Source organism: Muntiacus reevesi, chromosome 20, assembly GCF_963930625.1.
Source record: "Muntiacus reevesi chromosome 20, mMunRee1.1, whole genome shotgun sequence".
Lineage (NCBI taxonomy): Eukaryota > Metazoa > Chordata > Mammalia > Artiodactyla > Cervidae > Muntiacus > Muntiacus reevesi.
Window position 1 is genome coordinate 11589965 of NC_089268.1, and position 21533 is coordinate 11611497.

The 21533-nt window shown below is 40.9% G+C and overlaps 1 protein-coding gene across 7 annotated transcripts in view; it reads right to left on the bottom strand.

The window, feature by feature from the left end:
* Nucleotides 1-5694: 5694 nt before the first annotated feature.
* The window catches only part of FKBP5 (FKBP prolyl isomerase 5), a 113658-nt gene continuing 97819 nt past the window's right edge, over nucleotides 5695-21533 (bottom strand). For 6 of the 7 annotated variants that reach the window (XM_065912321.1, XM_065912320.1, XM_065912324.1 and 3 more), the window contains 5 exons: nucleotides 20049-20139; nucleotides 17200-17283; nucleotides 12623-12808; nucleotides 9266-9505; nucleotides 8995-9180 (listed from right to left, as the gene is read on the bottom strand). In XM_065912321.1, the coding sequence (XP_065768393.1) occupies nucleotides 9010-9180; nucleotides 9266-9505; nucleotides 12623-12808; nucleotides 17200-17283; nucleotides 20049-20139 (772 nt within the window). In that variant the 3' untranslated portion in view covers nucleotides 8995-9009. Of the gene's footprint in view, nucleotides 8552-8994; nucleotides 9181-9265; nucleotides 9506-12622; nucleotides 12809-17199; nucleotides 17284-20048; nucleotides 20140-21533 lie in introns of those variants that run through there. The other variant, XM_065912327.1, reaches the window with a different exon arrangement.

A 21533-nucleotide genomic window follows, 5' to 3' on the forward strand; every position in this document is an offset into this window, starting at 1 on the left:
GTATGTTGTGTTTTCATTTCTCTATTTCTAGTATCTCCTGTGATTTATTTTTTTGATCTATTTTTTAAAGTATATTAATTTCCAAAATTTTGTGGGGTTTTTGTTGTTGTTGTTATTGTTTCTAACTTCATCTTATTGTGGTCTTGTAAGACATTTATCTTTTAAAATCTGTTGTGGCCTAACATGTGGTCTATCTTGGAGAATGCCCTATGTGCATCTGAGAAGAATGCATATCATGTTATTGTTGGGTGGTGTTCTGTATATATCTGTTAGATCTAGTCCACTGTTTCCTTAATTATCTTCTGTCTGGTGGTTCTCTGCATTCTTGCCAGGGGGGTACTGATGTCTCCAACTGTTACTCTAGAAATGTCTCTTTCTCCCTTCAGTGATGTCCATTTTTGCTTCATATATGTTCATGGTTGGTCATTAGGTGCTTAAACATTGTAATTGTTAAATTTTCTTGCCATATTGATATAATATTAATAAATTTTGTTGTTGTTCAGTCGCTAAGTCATGTCTGACTCTGACCTCATGGACTTGCTTCCCTGCCAGGCTTCCCTGTCCTTCACTATCTCCTGGAGCTTGCTCAAGCTCATGTCCATTGAGTTGATGATGCCGTCCAACCATCTCATCCTCTGTTGCCCTCTTCTCCTTCTGCCCTCCATATTTCCCATATCAGCATTTTTTCCAGTGAATCAGCTCTTCACATCAGGTAGCCAAAGTATTGGAGCTCTAGCATCAGTCTTTCCAAGGAATATTCAGGGTTGATTTCCTTTAGGATTGACTGGTTTGATCTCCTTGCTGTCCAAGGGACTCTCAGGAGTATTCTCCAGCACCACATTTCGAAAGCATGAATTCTTTGGCACTTAGCCTTAATGGTCCAACTCTCACATTACATAACTGCTAGAAAAACTATAGTTTTGACTAAATGGGACTTTGTTGGGAAAGGGATGTCTCTGCTTTTTCAATACACTAAGTTTGTCATAGCTTTCCTTCCACAGAGCAAGAGTCTTTTAATTTTGCGGCTGCAGTCACCATCCACAGTAATTTTGGAGCCCAAGCAAATAAAATCTGCCACTGTTTCCATTTTTTTCCCCCATCAGTTTATTTATATATAATGTTCTTCTTTGACTTATAACCTTTCTTGGTTTAAAGTCTGTTTTTTCTGATGCTAGTATAGCCACTCCTGCCCTATTTTGGCTACAATTTGCATGGAATATATTTTTAAAATTTCACTTTCAACTTGTTTGTGTTTTTGGATGTCAAGTGAATTTCTTGTAGGAAGCATATACTTGGATCATGTGTATTCATCCATTCTGCCCATCTCTCTTTTGAATGGAGAGTTTAATCCATTTATATTTAGAATAATTACTGATAGGAAGAAACATCTGTTATTGTATTTGTTTTCTATATGTTCTGTAGGCTTTTTGTGCCTCAGTTGCTGCATTTGTCTTCTTTGTGTTTAGCTGATTTTTTTTTTTAGTGAAATGTTGAAATTCCTATTTTCTTCTTTGTATATTCTATAGTTATTTTTTCAGTTACCATAGAGGTTATATTTAACATAAAGTTATAACATTCTAATTTGAATGTATAGTAGGTTCATAATATACAAAACTGGTCCTTTATTGCTCCATCCCCAATCATTTCAGTTGTTGATGTCATTAAAATTTTATCTTCACACACTATGTGCCCAGTACATGAGTGATCATCCTTTCAAATGTTATCAGTTTCCTACAATATGTAGAAAACAAGATTTGGAGTTACAAACTAAAGTTACAGTAATATAGATTTTACATTAATAATTTTTTCTTTAGGTGTGTTAGTCTCTTAAGTCATATAGAAAACAAAGGAGAGTTACAAATCATTTTTAATATTACTTTTATTATTACCCATATATTTACTGTTACTGAAATTTTATTTCTCAATATGCCTTTGAGGTACTGTCTCGGGTCCTTTCATTTCACCTTGGAGTCTCCCTTGAGCAGGTCTTAGTGGTAACAAATTCCCTCAGCTTTTGTTTATCTGAGAACATCTTAATTTCTCCCTCACTTTTGAAGGGCAGTTCTGCTCGGTAGAGGACTTTTGGTTGACGTTTTGATTTGAGCACTTTGAATATACTGGTCCACTGACTTCTTGTCTCTGATTTTTTTGAAGTATATTTGACCTACAATATTACAACATAATGGTTGGATATTTCTGTGAATTACAAAATGATCACTACAATAAATCTAGCTACTGTTTGTGCCATACAAAGATAGGTTATTATTGACTATATTCCCCACAGCAAACATTTCATCCCTATGATTCGTTTGTTTCAAAACTGGAAGCTTGTACCTTAATTTCTCTTACCCCTTTCACTCATCCCACACTCCCTCCCCTCTGGCAAATACGTTTTTATTGCTATTTCTGTGACTCTATTCTGTTTTATTTGTTCATCTGTTTTCTAGATTCCATATGTAAATAAAACTGTACAGTATTTCTTTGTCTGACTTATTTCACTTGGAATAATATCTCTAGACCCATCTATATTGTTGCAAGTGGCAAGGTTTCATTCTTTTTTATGACTTTTATAAAGTGTTCCACACACACATCTTTACCCAGTCATTCACTGATAGACACGTTACTTCCATATTTTGGCAACTGTAAATAATGCTGCAATTATTTGGGGTCTTTTCTGTTTCCATACAAATTTTAGAATTATTTATTCTAGTTCTATGAAATTCCATTGATTAAAAAAAAATATTAGGCTTCATCAGCTCTTAGTTGTGGCATGTGGGATCTAGTTTCTTGACCAGGGATGCAGCCCTGTGTTGATCCTTTCTTCTCCCAGCATCTTTATGATCCTTCCTTTGATCCTTATTGGACAGACTGCTTTTCTGCACTTCACTTAGTTGTCGTCCTGTGCTTTTGTCTTGTTCCTTCATTTGGAACATGTTCCTTTGTTGCCTCCTTTGGCCTAATTCTCTGTGGTTATTTGTATGTGTTAGCTAAGTTGTTTATGGTTCCCAGTGTAGGAGATGTCCTTGTGGGGGCCCAGTAGCACACCACCCTCTGGAAGCAAACTTATGTGATTTAGGCGTGTTGACTTCTCTCCTGCTGCTTTCAAGATTCATTGTTTATCCTTTTGAAAGTATGATTATAATGTGCTGGTTTTGGTTTCTTTGAATTAATCTTACTCGGAGTTTGTTGAGCTTTTGGGATGTTTACACTTATGTGTTTCATCAAAATCGGGAACTTCCAGCCATTATGTCTTCTAACACTTTTCTGCCCCTTTCTCTTTTTCTGGACTCTCATGATATCTACTCGATGGTGTCCCACGGGTCCCTGAGGCTCTGTTTACTTTTTCCAGTCTTTTTTTCTTTTTGTTCTTCAGTCTGAATAATTTCCATCATCCTTTCTTAACGTTTATTAGTTTTTTCTTCTGCCTGCTCAAATCTGCCTTGGAATAATACATCTAGTGAATTTTTCATTGCAGTTGTTGTGCTTTTCAGCTCCAGAATCCGTTTTTGGCTTCTCTTCAGGTTTTTAAAATCTCTTTGGTTGTTTCATTTTGTTTACACATTGTTTTCCCGACTTTCTCCATATCTACCTTTAGTTCTTAGAGCATCTTTAAGGTAGTTGTTTAAAATTTTGGTTGTGTATCTGTCATGTCTTTTTCAAGGAAAGAGCCTGTTGAATTATTTTTTCCTTTGAATGGGCCTCGTTTCTTCGTGTCTTGCATTTTTGTTGTTGTTGAACACTGGCCATTTTAATCTAATAACATGGTATCAACTCTGGAAATCAGATTCTCCCTCATCCGCAGGGTTTTCTGGGTTTTTGTTTTATGATTGTTGTAGGCTGTCTCTGTACTGAGAGTCATCTGAGGTATAAACATAATGTCTCAGGTCTTTTCTGAGCCTTTCCCTGGGCACATGTGGTCTTTCTCATTTTTCCCATATAAGCAGTTGTTTTTGACTGTGCTAGTTTTTAATGTTTGGCTCCTAAAAGGAAGGGGAAGATGCAAAACGTGAAAAGTAGGGAGCAAAATGCTGCTGGACTTTTGAGGCAGAAGCTTACACTGATGGGGGCGAGATGAGACAACAGCTGCCTACCGCTTTGCATCTCAGTAATCAAGCAGAAATCCCATGCAGGGCATAGATCTCAATATCCAGGGAACAGCGTCCTTTTTGCCCACCCTAGCTCCCACAAGCTGTGTCAGAAAACTTGCAGAGCTGCCTGCCATGTTGCTGGTTGTAGTGGATGGGTAGCTTCTATTGTGCTAGCTAAAATTAACAAAAACTGCCTACAATTTACTATCCATGCCTGGAAGTTGTAAGGTACATCAGACAGATTTCTGCCACTGAAGCTGTTCTCTCAGTGGGAGATTCCTGGTGCTTCCTACTCTTCAATCTTCCTAGAATTCTCCTTCACTTCACACTTGATCTACCGGTGTGAGTGGAAATAGATTTAAGATCACTGTGGCCTGAAGACCATATATCCATTTTGCAGATCCACCCCGAGTTAAGTTATTGGCTGGTTCCCAGCACAAGGAGCAAGATCAGGTTGCAGGGATTGCTACGAAACCATGTGGTTCTGGCCTCCACATTTCGAGGCAAGTAACAGGAATGAAGGGCCACTGAACTAAGAGATGTGAAGGGGAGGAAGCCAATTCACTGAGCATCTGCTGAGTACTAGTTTGGGTATAGTGTGCTAGATGCTGAGATGGGGATGAATAAAGGAATGTATGAGTTCCTTGATGTCTCAGCGCAGGGTCATGAGTTTACTGTGTTTAGGCTGGTATCACCTTTAGGAAGACTTTGGTATCTGTAGAGGGCAAGGGTATATAGGCGGGTTCACGTTTTTACACTGAAAATATCAGAAGTTCTCACTGTGGAAATGTGGTTGTAAGCAGATATCAAATCAGTAGAGTAACTGGAGTTAGTCACTGCATTGCCAAATACTAATCATTAGCTACTTGTTCTTCCCACCTTATCTCCTTGGTCAAACTTTTAAGTAGCTAACTTCTTGCTGTAGTCATTATGATTTTTGGCTTTAAAGTTATTTAAGCAAGCACATCATCCAAGCAGACCCAGGACAAAAATATTTAATGCCTCAGGAAAGGCTTAGACACTTGAGGGGGGGTATTTATAATGTGTCAAGTAAGCCAGGTTTGAAATACATATCAGAATGCCTTCCTTATAGTTTTAGTGAAGACCACATGATCTGTGCGATTCAGAAGATGGCAGCAGTGCAGCAGCTATATCCATTTTACATGTGGACGCGTAAAGGGGGTTTAAGTGTCTGACGCGTGGGATGCACCCAGCAGTTATGACCCGTTTAAGCCGGTGACTGCAGGGCAGCTATTCCTATGCACTGTTCTTAGCGACTCGTACCAACCTTACCCGTGTCAAAGCCTGAGGATTCCACTACTTGCCCTTGATTATGTTAAAAAGGTGGGGGTCCCTCCAAACAAAGATACTGAGGTGTTTGCTCAAAATGAGCAGGGTGCAGAGGAAAATCTTTTGCCTTTTCTTGCTGCAGCCAGATTCTAGTGAGGATCTAATATCTGGTTTGTTTTGCACTGTATTCTGAATAAGGGTTCACGATGTATGTGACATCAGCTCTTTAGGCCTTCATACTGTGATATATCCAAGAAAAATGCTACTTAAGAGGAAATACTTGTTTAACACACAACAGCACCTGACACATGCTTACTTACATTTTACATATTTATTAAAGGGCACAATTAAACCTCTTCACTTCCCAAACTGAACCGACCTTACAATGAAAATGGTGGAATGTCTACTGGTTAATGAAAACACAGAATCCTCTTCTTTTTCTGATTATTCAGTTCATTTGAACAAAGAAGCATAATTCCATTGCCTGTACCCCAGTGTTGATCTCCAATTGTGTCTTAGAGCAAGGAGCAGGACAGTGTTATCTCTTGTCAATTTTCTGAGGTTTGATTTTTTCAGCTGGGCCCCAAAGTAGTTTCCCAACCAAAACAACTTTTTTCTTGAAGACTATTTGAGCAAAACCAAGAATAATGGTGGGGTTGGGGCACTTCCCAGGTGGTTCAGTGGTAAAGAGTCCGCCCACCAGCGAAGGAGAAGCGGGTTCGATCTTTGGGTCAGGAAGATCCCCTAGAGAAGAAAACAGCAGCCTGTTCCAGTATTCTTGCCTGGAGAATCCTACAGACAGAGGAGTCTGGTGGATTACAGCCCATGAGGTCACAAAAGAATCAGACACAACCTAGTGATTAAAACAACACAACAACAGAATAATGGGAAATCACATTTGTTTTTCTCAATTTATTTAAGGAACACAAAAAAGTGCATCTGAATAGTTTTAAAAACCAATTTGCTTTTAATTCATCTGTCTCACCACTCCAAATGCAGTCTAAGAGACCGCTGATTTCTAGACAAGTTGTTTAAAATTACTGAATTTGATACAAGAGTACATGAAGTTTGTCTTGAGTGGTGAGGGCACCCTGTTTGCTCTGAACCACCTGCCCACCCTTCCCTCTCTCTCTCTCCACACACTTTCTTTCCTGTTCCCATGACGCATAACATACACTAGGGAGACAGTGGACTAAGAGAATCTAGTTTTGGGAATAGTATTTTGCTTGTTACCTGCAAAAATCTAACTGGCCTTTTAGGATCTAATTTCAACCTTGACCTCATTGGAGTCATGCTCTAATCAACGGAGCTACAAATACTAGACAGTTAAGCAGATAAGCAAAATCAACTTTTGTTTTATATTCTCTAGGTGAGATTGGGGCTTTTTAAAGAAATACCTCATGAAAAAAGACAAATGTGTACATGAGAAATTAAAAAGGGTTTTAGTTATCATTAAAGGAGAAACTCAATTCCATTTGTTCCATAGAGACGAAAACTGGTATAAAAAGGAAATGACTTTATTTTTATGTTTTAACATGGGTCCTAACCCAAGAAGAAAAGTGTTTTGTTAAAACCACCATAAAAATAAAAATGAATCTCAAATATAATTGCCAGTGTTTTTTAGGATTTAAAAAGGTGAGATGTTCCAGGTTGAAACAAATGTTTTTTGGTTTGCCAAATGCATTCTTATGAATGTCTCTTATTTCTTAGGCTGTGGGACTAGAAAGCCATGCTTTATCTCGCTTACCCGTAAAGACTAAAATTCAACTACATGTACGTATTTAAGACTTGCCCTAATTCAATGCCCAAGTACTGGAGATTTTAGGCTAGATCTACCTGCCTGGGAAGCTGTTTTCAACTCTTTCACAATCATACCCCAGAACAAAGCAGCCAGCAGTGCAGGAAAAGAAAGTTACTGCATGTCAAACCTGCGAGGAAAATGGTTAATGGAGAAGAGCAAGGATTTATTTTTTCAACCTCACAGATTTTGTTTTTAAAAATTAAGCTACTTAGTAGTAGAAAGTCAAAAAAAAAAAAAAGAGGAGTGTAAATAAACTTCCAAATATCAGTATACACGTGTTTATGAGACAGGAATTTTAAAAACACAACAACAAAAAAATGCTTCAAGGATCCTAGATAGATAGGTTAAATACAAACTCACTCCACGTCAAAGATATAAGAACAAGTCTGAAATTCTTGACAGGAGAGGTTAGAATGGAAGTAAGAAACTGAATGGTAGCAATGAGCAGGTGTTACTGGATTCAACATCCTTTCCTGACAGAGGAAGGAAGAAAAAGCACAATTCAGTGTCTCAGAACTTCATCCAAAGTGGGGAAGGCTAATCCAGAACCTCCTCCTGCTCACTATCATGGAAGAGTGTTTTAGGAATGACAGGGTTACCCCTCGGGGGACAGGCTGCCGGGCAGAAGCCGCTCTCACAGGGGGGTTGCTTGACTAAGGCGGCAAAGTCAGCAAGCGAGACGCCTCTGAGGTTCTGGCTTTCAAGTGTGTGATGCTGCTGTGGACCTGAGGAGGCCTGGCCCCTCTATGGTGGGTTCTGTTCGTTAAAAATGCAACAGTTTCCATTCAGAGTACTTCAGTCATTTGAAAAACAACCCCCCCCCCAACTCTCCCCTGCCCAACTATAGGAAAGAAGAAACTCATCAAGCATTGATTTCTAGGTTTCTGCAGTGCTATTAAAGTTCAATCAAATGTAAAACCTAACAGACAGCCCCCAATTGTTAGGATAATCTCAAGGGACCCAGAATTGGATATTGCAAGTTGACATCAACTGAAATGAGCGGGACTCAAGGTGCTGGCTCGCACTCCACACTGACAGGCGCTGCTCTGCTCCGCCTGCAGTGGTCCCACGCCACCCCCTCGATGAGACCTCTGGGCAGCAACAGGGTGGTGGTTTTTTGGGAAGCTACTGGTTTTGCTGTTTGCTTCCAGAATCACATAGACTATAACAAACTTTACACTAAACACTGTTTAGTCCTGAGTTGGGTGAAAGCCCGTGGAGGAGGGGCCGAGTTCGTTAGGACTCTTCCCTCCATGGCGTGCTGTCATACGTGCCCTTTGGCTTTCTGCTCGTCCACTGACGGACTTCCTATTTCTTTTTCGTTGGTGACCGCTTCTAAAGTCTTCTTGCTCATTGCTTTGCTGGCCTCTTCCTAAGGAACAAACAAGGAATCAAGAGGGTTAGAGGAAAAAAGAAATGTCCAGTTGCTTCCTGGCTCCTCTAGACGGTCAGGTCTAACACAAGAGGGCGTGAGCACGACTGTATTGGGATTCACGCTGGTCAGTCCCAGCGCTGCTGCCATAATTAGCCTGGGAGCGTTCCCTTTTCTTTGGTTAAAGTGACCAGCCTGCCCCAGGGACAGCTTTGACCGTCAAGACGTGACCGAGGGTCTGAGTGGATGGTCAGCGAGGACCAGAATACACCCGAGCGGTCGGGGGACTGACTGCTCCTCTTGGGTTGCTAGGTTGGCTCTTAAGCCTCAAAGTAAAGGGCATGGGGTGGGGCTTCCCCCTCAGAGCCTATTTCCTAGGAAGCTCGGAAGTTTTGACAAGCAAGTGTTGTGTTTGGGTTTTAAAATAGTAACAAAAGCCATAGTGCACTTTTAGGGAATTAATTCCCCCCTTCTCTTGCATGGACGTGCCAGGGCCTCATGGCTGTGCCTCTGGTGAACAGAACTGCACACCTGTCTGGCTCGTCTTCTGGATCCAAAGCAGCCTTGGGTGGGCTCTGAAGTCCTTTTCCCTCCTCGTGGCCTCTTGGGTGTCTTCCTGGGCCTGTGTCCTACGGGAACCTCCTTAGGACGGAAGTCAGAGGCACGGTCCACCCGTCCTCCCCTCACCTGAAGGTGGGTGGGTTCTGCACATACCTTTGCATCCTGCTCCGCAAACTTCTTGAACATGTTGGCATAGATCCTGCGGTCCCGCTCGTTGTGCTCCTTAGCCTTTTTCTGGCACATGGAGATCTGCAGTCTTGCGGCCTTATTCTGGGGGTTTACTTCCAACACTTTCTCAAAGTCACCCTTGGCTGACTCGAACTCGTTCATGAGCAGCTGGGCTTCACCCCGCCTGTATAAGCCCTTCTCATTGGCACTGTCCAGTCCAAGGGCCTGGGGACAGATGGGCTATATTTTAGAAAGGATGCATGTGCCCTGTAGGAATTTGGAGAGAAAAGTATCTGGCCAAGGGAATTAGAAAAGACCAAGCTCAAGGCAATTATATACTATTAATCAAAATAATAAAATTCATTTCTATATTTAATGCAATTCCTATAAAGATCCCAAGGATCTTTTGAGAAGTTCATTTTAAACGCCAATGGGAGGAGGGCTTTTGAGAAGTTCATTTTAAACGCCAATGGAAGAAGTAAATGCCTAAGACTGGCTGAGAAAATTTTTGTAAACACAAAAATAATGAAGGGACTTGACCTACCAGAAAAAGATATACTATTAAACTACTGAAATTAAAACAGTTGTTAGTACTCCATGAAAAAACACGTTAGTGGAACAGAACACAGCATTCAGAAACAGATTCATGTGTATGTATGTAAAAAAGATTTAATAATCACAAAGTGGTAACATAAATCCTGTAGAAAAAGGATTAACTTCAATAAATGGGGTTAAAACAGTGACTATCCATGTAGAAAATAAGACAGTCTATGTAGAAAATAAGATTTAGATTTTTACCTCATAAACACAAAAATAAATTCTAAACCAAATATATTTACATGCAACCCCCCCATAAAAATATAATACGGTTATTTTTTTTAAAAAGCAAACCTAGTTGGAGTAGGTTTAAGTACCAAACGGTTATTTTTTTATAATCTTAGGATGTAAACAAGCAATTCAGAGAAGAAATACTAGTTATTTCAATACAAGTAATGAAAAGATGTGCAACTTAATTAGTAACCAAGAACTAAAAATGAAAATAAGAATTTTCTATTATCAATAATACTGAGGAATCACTGATAATATTCAATAATATATAAAGTATTAAATTTTTTAAATATATCTAAATATATTGACAGAATGTCTTTTGACCCAGTATTTCGACTTCTAGGGATTTTATCCTAGAGAAATAATCCCATACATGTGCAGAGAGACACTATATAATTTGTAATATCAAAACCCTGAAAATCTACCAAAACGGGTTGGTTAAATAAATTGATAAATACATACACTGGATACTAAACAGATTTTAAAAAGAATATGATGAACTGATCAGATGTGGAAAGATGTCCTTATTTTCTAGAACTATAAATCTATACATTCTCATTAAAAAGTACACATACATGTTACTCTACTTATGGACATAGAAAAACAAGAGGAATGTGTGTGTGAAGTGAATGACCGTGGTCTTGGGAGAGAGTCAGTGGGAATTTTATGAATGGACTCAGGTTTTTAGATGTTTCTGTAATGTCTGAATATTGAATGACTTTATACTACTTCTATAAAGAAAGAATAACAAAGGTTTAAAAATGTAATACTAACATTATTCTCTCAGGCAAAATACCATTTAATATATTTAATATATTATGTATTTCACATAACATACTGATCCACAAAATTCAAAATTTTAAAACTCAATCTTACAAAGAAGGCCTGAAATTGTTGCTTGCTTTTTTTGTTCCCTTTGTCTATCTTTAAGATACATCCAGTTACTAGCTTGCACCCACAGAAAAATGTACACCGTTCACTCTGGGACCTAATACCTGACACAGCAGCATCATTAGTATAAAAAAGAACAGAATCATACATGTGGTACTTCTCCTGGTCTTTTAGTACTTAGGTACTGCTTACCACAGAGACCCTTTTGATCTCTCTCAGGGCCGAGAAGGGGCCTGAGCAGTCAGGCCGGCTCCCCGCAGGTCTTGCAAATTATTTATGTGTAATCCTAGGCAGTGAGTAAATATGATAATAAAAAAGTGACTTGTATATATCCCTGGATGAACAATCACAGCCTAAAGACCTAAAAGGCTTAATAAGTTAAATCTGTTTTTACACATGAAAAGTTGCTCAATATCACTCATTATCAGAGAAATGCAAATCAAAACCACAATGAGGTACCATTACACGCCAGTCAGGATGGCTGCTATCCAAAAGTCTAAAAGCAATAAATGCTGGAGAGAGTGTGGAGAAAAGGGAACCCTCTTACACTGTTGGTGGGAATGCAAACTAGTACAGCCGCTATGGAGAACAGTGTGATTTCTTAAAAAATTGGAAATATAACTGCCATATGACCCAGCAATACCACTTCTGGGCATACACACAGAGGAAACCAGATCTGAAAGAGACACGTGCACCCCAATGTTCATCGCAGCACTGTTTATAATAGCCAGGACATGGAAGCAACCTAGATGCCCATCAGCAGATGAATGGATAAGGAAGCTGTGGTACATATACACCGTGGAATATTACTCAGCCATTAAAAAGAATTCATTTGAATCAGTTCTAATGAGATGGATGAAACTGGAGCCCATTATACAGAGTGAAGTAAGCCAGAAAGATAAAGACCATTACAGTATACTAACACATATATATGGAATTTAGAAAGATGGTAATGATACCCTATATGCAAAACAGAAAAAGAGACACAGATGTACAGAACAGACTTTTGGACTCTGTGGGAGAAGGCGAGGGTGGGATGTTTCGAGAGAACAGCATGAAACATGTATATTATCTAGGGTGAAACAGATCACCAGCCCAGGGTGGGTGCATGAGACAAGTGCTCGGGCCTGGTGCACTGGGAAGACCCAGAGGGATCGGGTGGAGAGGGAGGTGGGAGGGGGGATCGGGATGGGGAATACATGTAAATCCATGGCTGATTCATGTCAATGTATGACAAAAACCACTACAATACTGTAAAGTAATTAGCCTCCAACTAATAAAAATAAATGAAAAAAAAAAAAGTTAAATCTGTTTTTATAAAATTGTGTAATCTGGTATCAAATGCCATAGACTTAAGGTCATGGATAAATATTGCTTAATTTTATCAAAAGTTTTAATTCATAATGTATTATTATAAACAGTCTAGGCATTAGGAAAGTATAACTGTAGTTAAAAAAAGCTTTTTGTATTTCCCAGTTCTTACTGAGAAATAAATAATCCCAAACAAACAAAACAAAACGAAAAACCCAAACCTTGGCTGAGAGGAAGGGAAGATGACTAAGCATGAAGACAGGGAAAAAGATCCCAAGTATGTAATGCTCATCCCACACGCAGACACTTTACCTTGTCGCAGCACTCCACAGCTTTGGTATATTCTCTGAGCTTCAGGTAGCACATGGCTAGGTTCAGGAAGGCAGCGAGCAGAAACGACTCAGAAGCTTTCGATTCCTTTTCTGATAAGCCATATTCCATCTCTAACCAGGACACTATCTTCCCATACTGAATCACCGCCTGCATGTACTTGCCTCCCTAAGAGAGAGAAGCTAGTAATTACTTGCTGTCCTGACTCTGGAGCGAGTTCAAAGGGAGCGTAAGCTCAGCCCTCCCGGAGCGCAGCAGACCCTCAGAGGGGAGCCACCAGCTCGTCCCAGCAGGCTGTGCAAGCGCCCTGCTCTCCAGGCGCCGCTCCCAGTTCCTTCTCCAGCCCAGTGACCTCCGAGCTGCTGCACGGCGCGCACCGTGATGCTCTTCGCCAGCATTTACCATCTCACCCTTTTCAGCACACGGGCATCAAGGCTTTTGGGTTACATTTGTTGGTGCCAGTATTTACCGAACTTTCGTAAGGCCCGTGAGTAGCTGTGGACTATGTCACTAGTTTACTCGGAGGGAAGTCACTTTCCCCTTTTCTCCTGACAATGAGTCGTGCACAGTGGACACTATATTCTGGTAAGTGCTAGTCCCAAACCCAGCAGATCTTCATTAGCTAAACCAAGGGTTGGCAAACTTTTCCTATAAAAGGGAAGATAATACTGTAGGCTTTGGAAACCAAACGGCCTCTGCTGCAACTCTGTTCTGGGTACGAAAGCAGTGACAGACAATGTATAAACAAAGGGGTGTGGCTGAGTCCCAGGAGAGCCCTGCCTACAGAGACAGGCTGTGGTCTGCTAACCACTGATCTATGGACTGAGGGAATACACACAATGAACAGCTGTCAGGCATACCTAACTATAAAACAAAAAAAAATCACAGGTGTTAGTCACTTGACTACATGAGAAAGACTTTTCTCTTAATCATATTTTTGCTCTCAGTAACAACTGTGAATAAAAATTGTATAATTCACATGAATGATATATATGCTCTATTACTGTAGAAAGGAGGCCCTGATTGTCAGTTTCTGGTGATGAGGATGGGGTAGACGTAGTTCCAAGTGGACGGCCTAGGTCTGAGGGTACAGTCTTCCTGGGCTTACAAGGGGTTACCTCCCAGTATGCCCAGGGAAACTGAAATGCATTTCGTGTATCTCACATACTGAACAGCATAGCTCAGACTGACCTACCTTCAGTGTGATCTAGCCTACAGTTGGGCAAAATCACCTAACACAAAGCCTATTTTATAACAGAGTGCTGAATATCTCATATAGTTTATTGAATACTGTCCTGAAAGTGAAAACCAGAAAGGTGTGTGGGTCCAGAACCGCTGCGTCGGTTGTTCAGCCCTGTGATCCCATGGCTGGGAGCTGTGCTCACTGCTGATGACATCACCAGTCTGGGACGAGGCAAACCCAAATTCAAAGTATGGTTTCCACCGGATGCATGTTGCTTTCACACAGGTGTGAGCTGGGGGCTGGCTGTCCTTGTAGTCTGTCGTAAGCCTTAGGCCCCACTACTCAAGATTAAAGTCCTTACCAGTTCCGGGGGCTGGCATTTTCTGTCATTGTCTTTGCCCTTGCTGGATTATGAGCTTTTGGGGATAGGAAGCATGCCCTATCCCTTTTGGAATATTCAGGGTTTAACACGAGGTGGCTATTGATGATGGTTTGCTAAATAATAAATATTAAGGTCAAAGGAATATAACTATGGAATCAAGTTTTTCAATCATCGGGAGCAAGATGGAGATATGGGTGAAAATGAAAGGCATCCTTTTGTTTAGATTCAGTGAGAAGGGCAGGCATTTTCCCTGTTATGTCTAGTTTTTTCTTCCTCTCACTCATCCTCCTCTAATTACCTTTCTATCTAATATATTATCATAGAGGAAGGAAAGGGCCAGGGAGGACAAAGACCAGATCCAATCACTTCAGTAGGTTCTGACTATCAGAATCAGAGAGGCTATAGTTTCTGAAAGAAAATAAAACCCCCCGAAGTATTAGACTTTACGTAAATATTCTTTACACTTAAAGAGCATTTTATTTTCTTGATAGTCCTTTCATATATAGTATATATAATTTTTATATCTCAACTTAAAATGAGCAAAGATCTCTGTGTTATTTCTGCTTCTGATGGACTAAAACTGGAGTTCTCCACTAGGGTGATTCTGTCCCCGGGTGCCCACCTGGTAATGTTTAGAGATGTTCTTCAGTTGTCACAGCTGGAGAATGTGTGTGTGTACTACCGGCATCTAGTGGGTGGGGACCAGGGCTGCAGCTAAATGCACAGAACAACCTCCCACCAAACAGAATTTTAGAGCCCCCAAATGTCAACTATGCTGAGGTTGAGAAGTCTTCTCTTTCCTTCACTCTTTTAGAGCAAAAGAGGGTTTTGAGTTTTTCTTAACCTAAAATCCAAGAGTCATGGACAACTTGTTTCTGAATCAGAGTACTGGCTTCCTGGTTCAGTAATGGTGGTCAAAACAGCAAATCCTGGTGTGTCTGCAAAGGGCCCTGTGGCTGAAAGATGATCTTCACTCAGTTGCTTTAAGAATGCTTTATCCCCAAGGAGCACGAGGGGGCGCAAGAACCTCTTGGTAAGAAGTGTCCTCAGCCTTCTTCCCACTCTGCCTCCAAGTCAGAAAAGAGGAACTGACCAGGTGTGACAGCTAACACCCCTGTCTCACAGAATGCTGCCAGCTATGCGGGCACAGACCACGTCTGTCTGACTGACCGGCACAGTGCCGGGAGCAGCGTCATGTTACACGTGCTTAATGATTATTTTCAGAGCCAAACGAAGACAGTCCTCTCCTACCTCTCTTCAGTGTTCAGAGGTTCACGTGAGGAGTTTAATCACTTCCATCTAAAAGCTTTTTGCAATGCTACCCTACTGAGAGCAGAGACTTGCCCACTTAGGTGTAAGCCAAGCCGCCAGGTCACTGAGAACAGGGCTCAAGGTGTGGGCAGCATGAACCGCCCCCCGTTTCTGCTCTGGCCGCCGCACAAGGCACTAGGTCACACACCCTGAGAAGTCAAGGCCCGGGGAGGCCGCTAGGCAGACTGAAACTCGCCCTGACATCTGAAAAGGGAATGTGTATAGGAACCCACCTACCGTTTCTAAAGTTGTACAGCTAAAACTAGGATCTCCGCTGGGATCTTTTATCTATATGTGTGAAGGTGCCTCCAGGGAAGTTTTTAGTGCAAAATGTTCAGAGACATTCTGGGAGAAAAAGTCTTAGGTCAGTGGTACTGAACCTTTTCATTAATTTTCCCCCAACAGACTAATGTTTTGAAAGATTTTGGCTATCAAATTGCATGTTAAAAATAATATGTTCCATATGTGTGATCCAGGTTTTATCCAAACATCAGTAATTTTAAGAGGGTTCATAACATGAAATACACAAATCACTATTGTGGTTATGATGCTAAGAAGCAACGAAGTTAAATAATTATATAGATACTTTAGCACTGATTTCTGCTGCTGATTAGAAATTATGGCCATCTCTCTGTATATATTCAGGACACAGCTATATGATACATGGCTTTGCAACACTGAGTCATCAGCAGCCAATTAGTTTCTGAACAGCTAAGCTGTTTTATTACACTGAGTTGATATTGTCATTTAGTCACTAAGTCGTGTCTGACTCTTTGTGACCCCATGGACTGTAACCCACCAGGCTCCTCTGTCCATGGGGGCTTCCCAGGCAAGAATACTGGAGTGAGTTGTCATTTCCTTCTCCAGAAAATCTTCCCAACCAAGGGATAGAATCCATGTCTCCCGCATTGCAGACAAATTCTTTACCTCTGAGCCACCAGGGAATCCAGTGTATATGAGTTATAAATAAATATATATTATCTATACCCACAGTAAGAAATGTTTTAAGTTATGATTTGTACCCACTCAACTCATTTAAGTGGGTTAAGTGACAGATGGTGTTATAGTCATGGTGTCAACGTTAAAGTGAATAATGAGAGTTACTAGCCTTTCTGGCAACCCTATGTTGATTCCTAACAGTTTAACTTTATTATTTAAAAATCTAGTAACAAATGCTCTTTGCACTTTTTATATTTGGGTTCAGTTCCTTTCGAAATCTGTGCATGAATTTTTCTTTTATCATGTGCCTAAGTGACTTCCCCAAAACAGTGGAAAGGGAAAATGATATGAAATTTACCCCTTTGAATTCTACTATTTGCTAACAATTCTTCTATTCATTCTTTGTTTTGTTGCACAAACACTTGGTGATGGCCCACTATGTACCAAGCACAGTGCTTTGGGCCTTGACTGATACATGGTGAGTGGGCAAGCCAGAGCTGGTCTGATGTTATGGATGGTTACAGCCTAGATTAGAATGTGTAAAAGCGGCATTTGTAGTCTCTGTCACATTAATTCATTCTGTCTTATCATTTCTTATACTGAAAATGACAGACTTGTAAAAATTCAGGCTTATTCTTCTCCTGAAGGGTACTGACAGAATTCAGGATGGGGAGATCAGCACGGTTCACTGACACGTGAGTGAATTCTCTGAGAGGGAAAGTACTGTACAAAGACTCAGCGCACCTTGAAGTACACGGTCCCCTTCTCTTTGACGATGGCAGCCTGCTCCAGTTTCTCTTTGGTGTCCATCTCCCAGGACTCTTTGGCCTGTTGCATAAATGCGTGACAGTGGTTAGATGAACCGAGAAGGAAAAAGCATCAGCTGATGTCCATAAGAAAAAACCATAGCTACTTCTACAGAATACCCACACCTCAAAACACAGTGGCTTTTAAAACTACGCGCCCTTGCCAATGCACTGGTAGGCTAGAACTCAGCTCTCCGTGAGAACAAAGGTGTAGCTTGACCCACGCTGCTCAAGAGGGAGACTCGGACGGTAACACTGTAAGGAACATGAACTGCTGAGCACTGTAAAGAATGCATCTTTAGAATTATAAGGTGAGGCCAACAATGAAAGCTGGGGCCTCTCTTCTCATTCTGCTGCTATACTGTTATTATAATGTTGGCAAGTTGTTTCTCTCAAGATTCAGTTTTTAACTCTAAAATGGGAACACTACTGGAGGCAAGTCACAGTTATATACTCATACACGGTTTAAAAAATTCCAGGTCATGTAGTTGTCTATTCGCTGTGAAACAACCAGACCTGAAGCCTCCCAACTGCAGCAACTTGTAGCCGTTTACTTGGGGAATATCAAGGAAAGCATAATTGGGAGGACAGAGGTGATGCAAAGACATAAACAAATGCTCTCATTATCACCTGCTAATTTGTGTGTATCATTACTTTCCCGCATTACAGATATGAGTCCAGGGACAACTGCACTTTTATTAAGAACAGCTGGATCATAAGGAATCAACAGAACAATCTGAGAGGTCCTTTAGGGGAAAAGCACTGACACAGCCATTGTCAATTTACTGATAAGAATTATGAAGCTTCAGTGGGTAAATATAAAATTCTTTATTTCAAAAGATAGTGTTATATTCCTGGTGTCACCTTTAAAGTGATAAATGAGTTACTAGTCTTTCTGGCAACCCTATGTAGATTCCTGACAATTTAACTCTATTATTTAAAAATCTAGTAACAAAGGCTCTTCACATTTTTTTATATTGGGTTCAGTCTTTATGGATTATAAATCTGTTCGTAATATTACAAGACAGAAAATTAAATCATGTTGCTTTCAACAACATCACACACTGTCACATGGTTTCAAGTATAATCTCACAGCACTGTGGTCAGAAAAGATGCTTGATACAATTTCAGTCTTCTTAAATTTACCAGGGCTTCCTCTGTGGCCTAGCAGGTGACCTGTCCTAGAGAATGTTCCATGTGCACCTGAAAAGAATGTGTATTCTGGTGGTTCTGGATGGACTGCTCTATAAATATCAATTAAGTCCATCTTAATTGTCATATGTCATTTAAGGCCTGTGTTTTCTTACTGATTTTTCTGTCTGGATGATCTGTTCACTGATGTAAGTGGGGTGTTAAAGTCCCCCACTGATTGTGTTACTGTCAATTTCTCCTTTTATGTCTATTAACAGCAGCCTTATATATGGAGGTGCTCCTACGTTGGACTGCTGTATCTTCTTGGATTGATCATGTGGTTTCAAATATACCTAACAGCAGTGCAGCCTGGAATACGCCCTTGGGGCCGTGACCGAGAACAGGCTTGCTGTGCTATGGAGTGAGTGTCCTACAGAACCACTCGGGAGCGAGAGGGCTCCTGCGTGGGCCAGGGCCAGGGCCAGGGCCACGATGGGAAGGGCTGGGGGTAACTTTATTGAAATGGAAACAAGAAAGCCAAAGGGCTACATAACCATGTGCAAGAGATCCTTTTTTCCCCTATTTAAAACCACTTTGTGCCATGAAGACAACTTTGGAGGATCAGGACTTCAGAAGACATTACCTGACAACAGGCAATGGCCGTGAAGAGCATGTGTGTGTGTGTCATGACTAGGAACATCGCCATTAGGAGAGGATCCCAAAGCTGTCCTTCCCTTTCTCAGCCCAACATTAAGAGGCCCTCAGGACAATGACTTCCTTTCTGTGTCTAATAACATAAAAATGGTCCCGTTTCTAGTCCAAAGCTTACAGTAAAGGACATGGAGGTAGCGCTGGGGGCCAGGGGGATGAAAAATGTCCACAAAATGCACTCCCAAGGTTATCGGGGAAGGGAGGCTTTGGTGGGGCAGGGACACAGCTAGATGTGACAGTGTACCCAGCTCAGGCAAATGTTTTGTTTGTCCAGGGAAGCTGCTGCCGGGAGCCTCCGGAGGTGGATCTGAGATGGAAGTTATGCTCAAGGAGATGTGCCATTTCTGGATCCTGAGGCTAACACTTTTTTCTACTTGGACAGGTATGAAAAGAAAAAGTCTAGGGTTAACAGATTTGGTCCTTGTGCCCCTTGTCACTGAGTCTGGTGGCCCACGAAGCCTTGCATTTTGGATAATAACTTGGAGCCACACTGACGGCCTCTTCACAACTCCTGTGAAGGGTACAATCCGTTCAGCCCTGGAAAACTGCACCCCACTCCCCCAAGGAGCTGCTTGGCAAGAACATGAACCTTTTTGTCTTCAACCCAGGAAAAAAAAGTACAAAAAGAACAAGTCTAGGAACAAATAAGGGAACAAGTCTTGGCTTCTACCCAAAAAAGTTAATAATAATAAAAAAAAAAAAAGGCTGACACATAGGAACAAAATAAGAACACTGAGCTCCTTGGCTGTGTATCAGCTGTGCTGTATCAGTCGTCCTGTGCTTCGGGAGCAGCATCAGATAGAGGGGACAAGCTTGGTCACGGAGAGCACTACATACAAACAAATACCATTGATCTATACCATCTGGCAATGTAAGATACTAATTTACAATAAGGGATGGACAAGAAAATCTGTCATGATTTCAGAGAAGGTGGTATTTTCTCACCTTTTCGAAGCTCTTAAGTGTAACTTCATATATAAGCTCAGCATTAGGTTCAATGCCAAATTTAGGCTTCCCTGCCTCTCCAAAACCATATCTGAAATGGAGAGGGGGGAAAAAAAAAACAAAAACAACTTTAAAGAACTGGTTTATTTCCAGGCACCTCCTTCGGTATCTCCAGTCATCACATTAGTATAGAGCTCTCATTTGCAAACCACACACATCAGAGACCCTGAGGATAAACCAGATGTTGATCAGAAGATACAGTACCAAGTACCACAGCTGTGGTTTTTCAGAAGTCAGGCTCCATTTAGTCTTCTTCCTCACATTCATGTGTGACGCGACACCTGGACTCCTTGGGACAGCTGGCTTAAAAGAATTGTAAATGTCACTGTCTTTTTCTCTGCTTGGTTTTATATTTGGTTCTTTTTATAAAACAGCCATTATTTGACTCATTGTCTTTTTCTCTCCTTGATGTTATATCTCATTCTGTTTTAAAAAAACAGCCACTGTGACTATCAGGGCTGAAGCTTCATCAGGACCTAGAGAAGACAGGCACTCTACCTATTACAGTGCTGTTTGGGAGAGGTATGTGTTAACGAGCTTTTAACTTTAAAGTGCTGTCCCCTTCCAGAACTACCATTTCCAGTCAGATAAATGGGGGGAAGGATCACACACCAGAAAGGATATATACCCTCACAGTACTTCTTCAAGACTTTCAGAAAGTGTACTAGAAAACACAAAATATACAATTTAAAAAACCAGCCCCCGCAAGCTCTAACACCTCATCAAGAGAAATACCCTGCACTGTATTCCCATAGCTCCCTGGCTGTAACACTACAAAACACTGCATTTTTTTAGCCAAAACTTACTGAAAACAATTGCTGAGAATACAGAGATTTGTTTTTTTCGGACCATTTAAGATTTTAACAAACGCAAGGCATTCGAGGGAGCACACGTCTACGAGAACGGAAATTCTGATGGAGCTTTGTCTGTCTGGTTCAGTGGTTTCCCAGCATGTAGAACAATGCCCAGCATAATAGGAAAATGTTCCCTGGAATAATTCTGCTCCCATGTGTTTCAAGCCAACTTCTCTTTAATATATGGAATGGCACTGCAAAAAACTTAATAACTCAAACACTCAGGCTATAGGATGAAAGATGCCAAAACCAGATTGATGTATTAATACCTTCAGTTTCCTCTGGGGTAAGAGGATTGGAGTGGGAACACTCATCTCTTGCTGTTTGCAACACTTCTTTCCTCCCTGCCTGAATTTTTCAGGAAGAAAATGTTTACTCACATACCTCCACTGTTACACAAGACAGTGGAAGCTGGAGCCAGAGAAAGGCATAGAGATGGATTGAAAGCTGGTAGGAATGGGGTGTGGCAGTTTTAATGGCAGGGCAGAGGGTATCTTCAGCGAAGAAATAAAAGCGGGCATAATTACCAGTGGCCAATTGTTGGAAGTGGTGACTAGGTTTCTACTTTGAG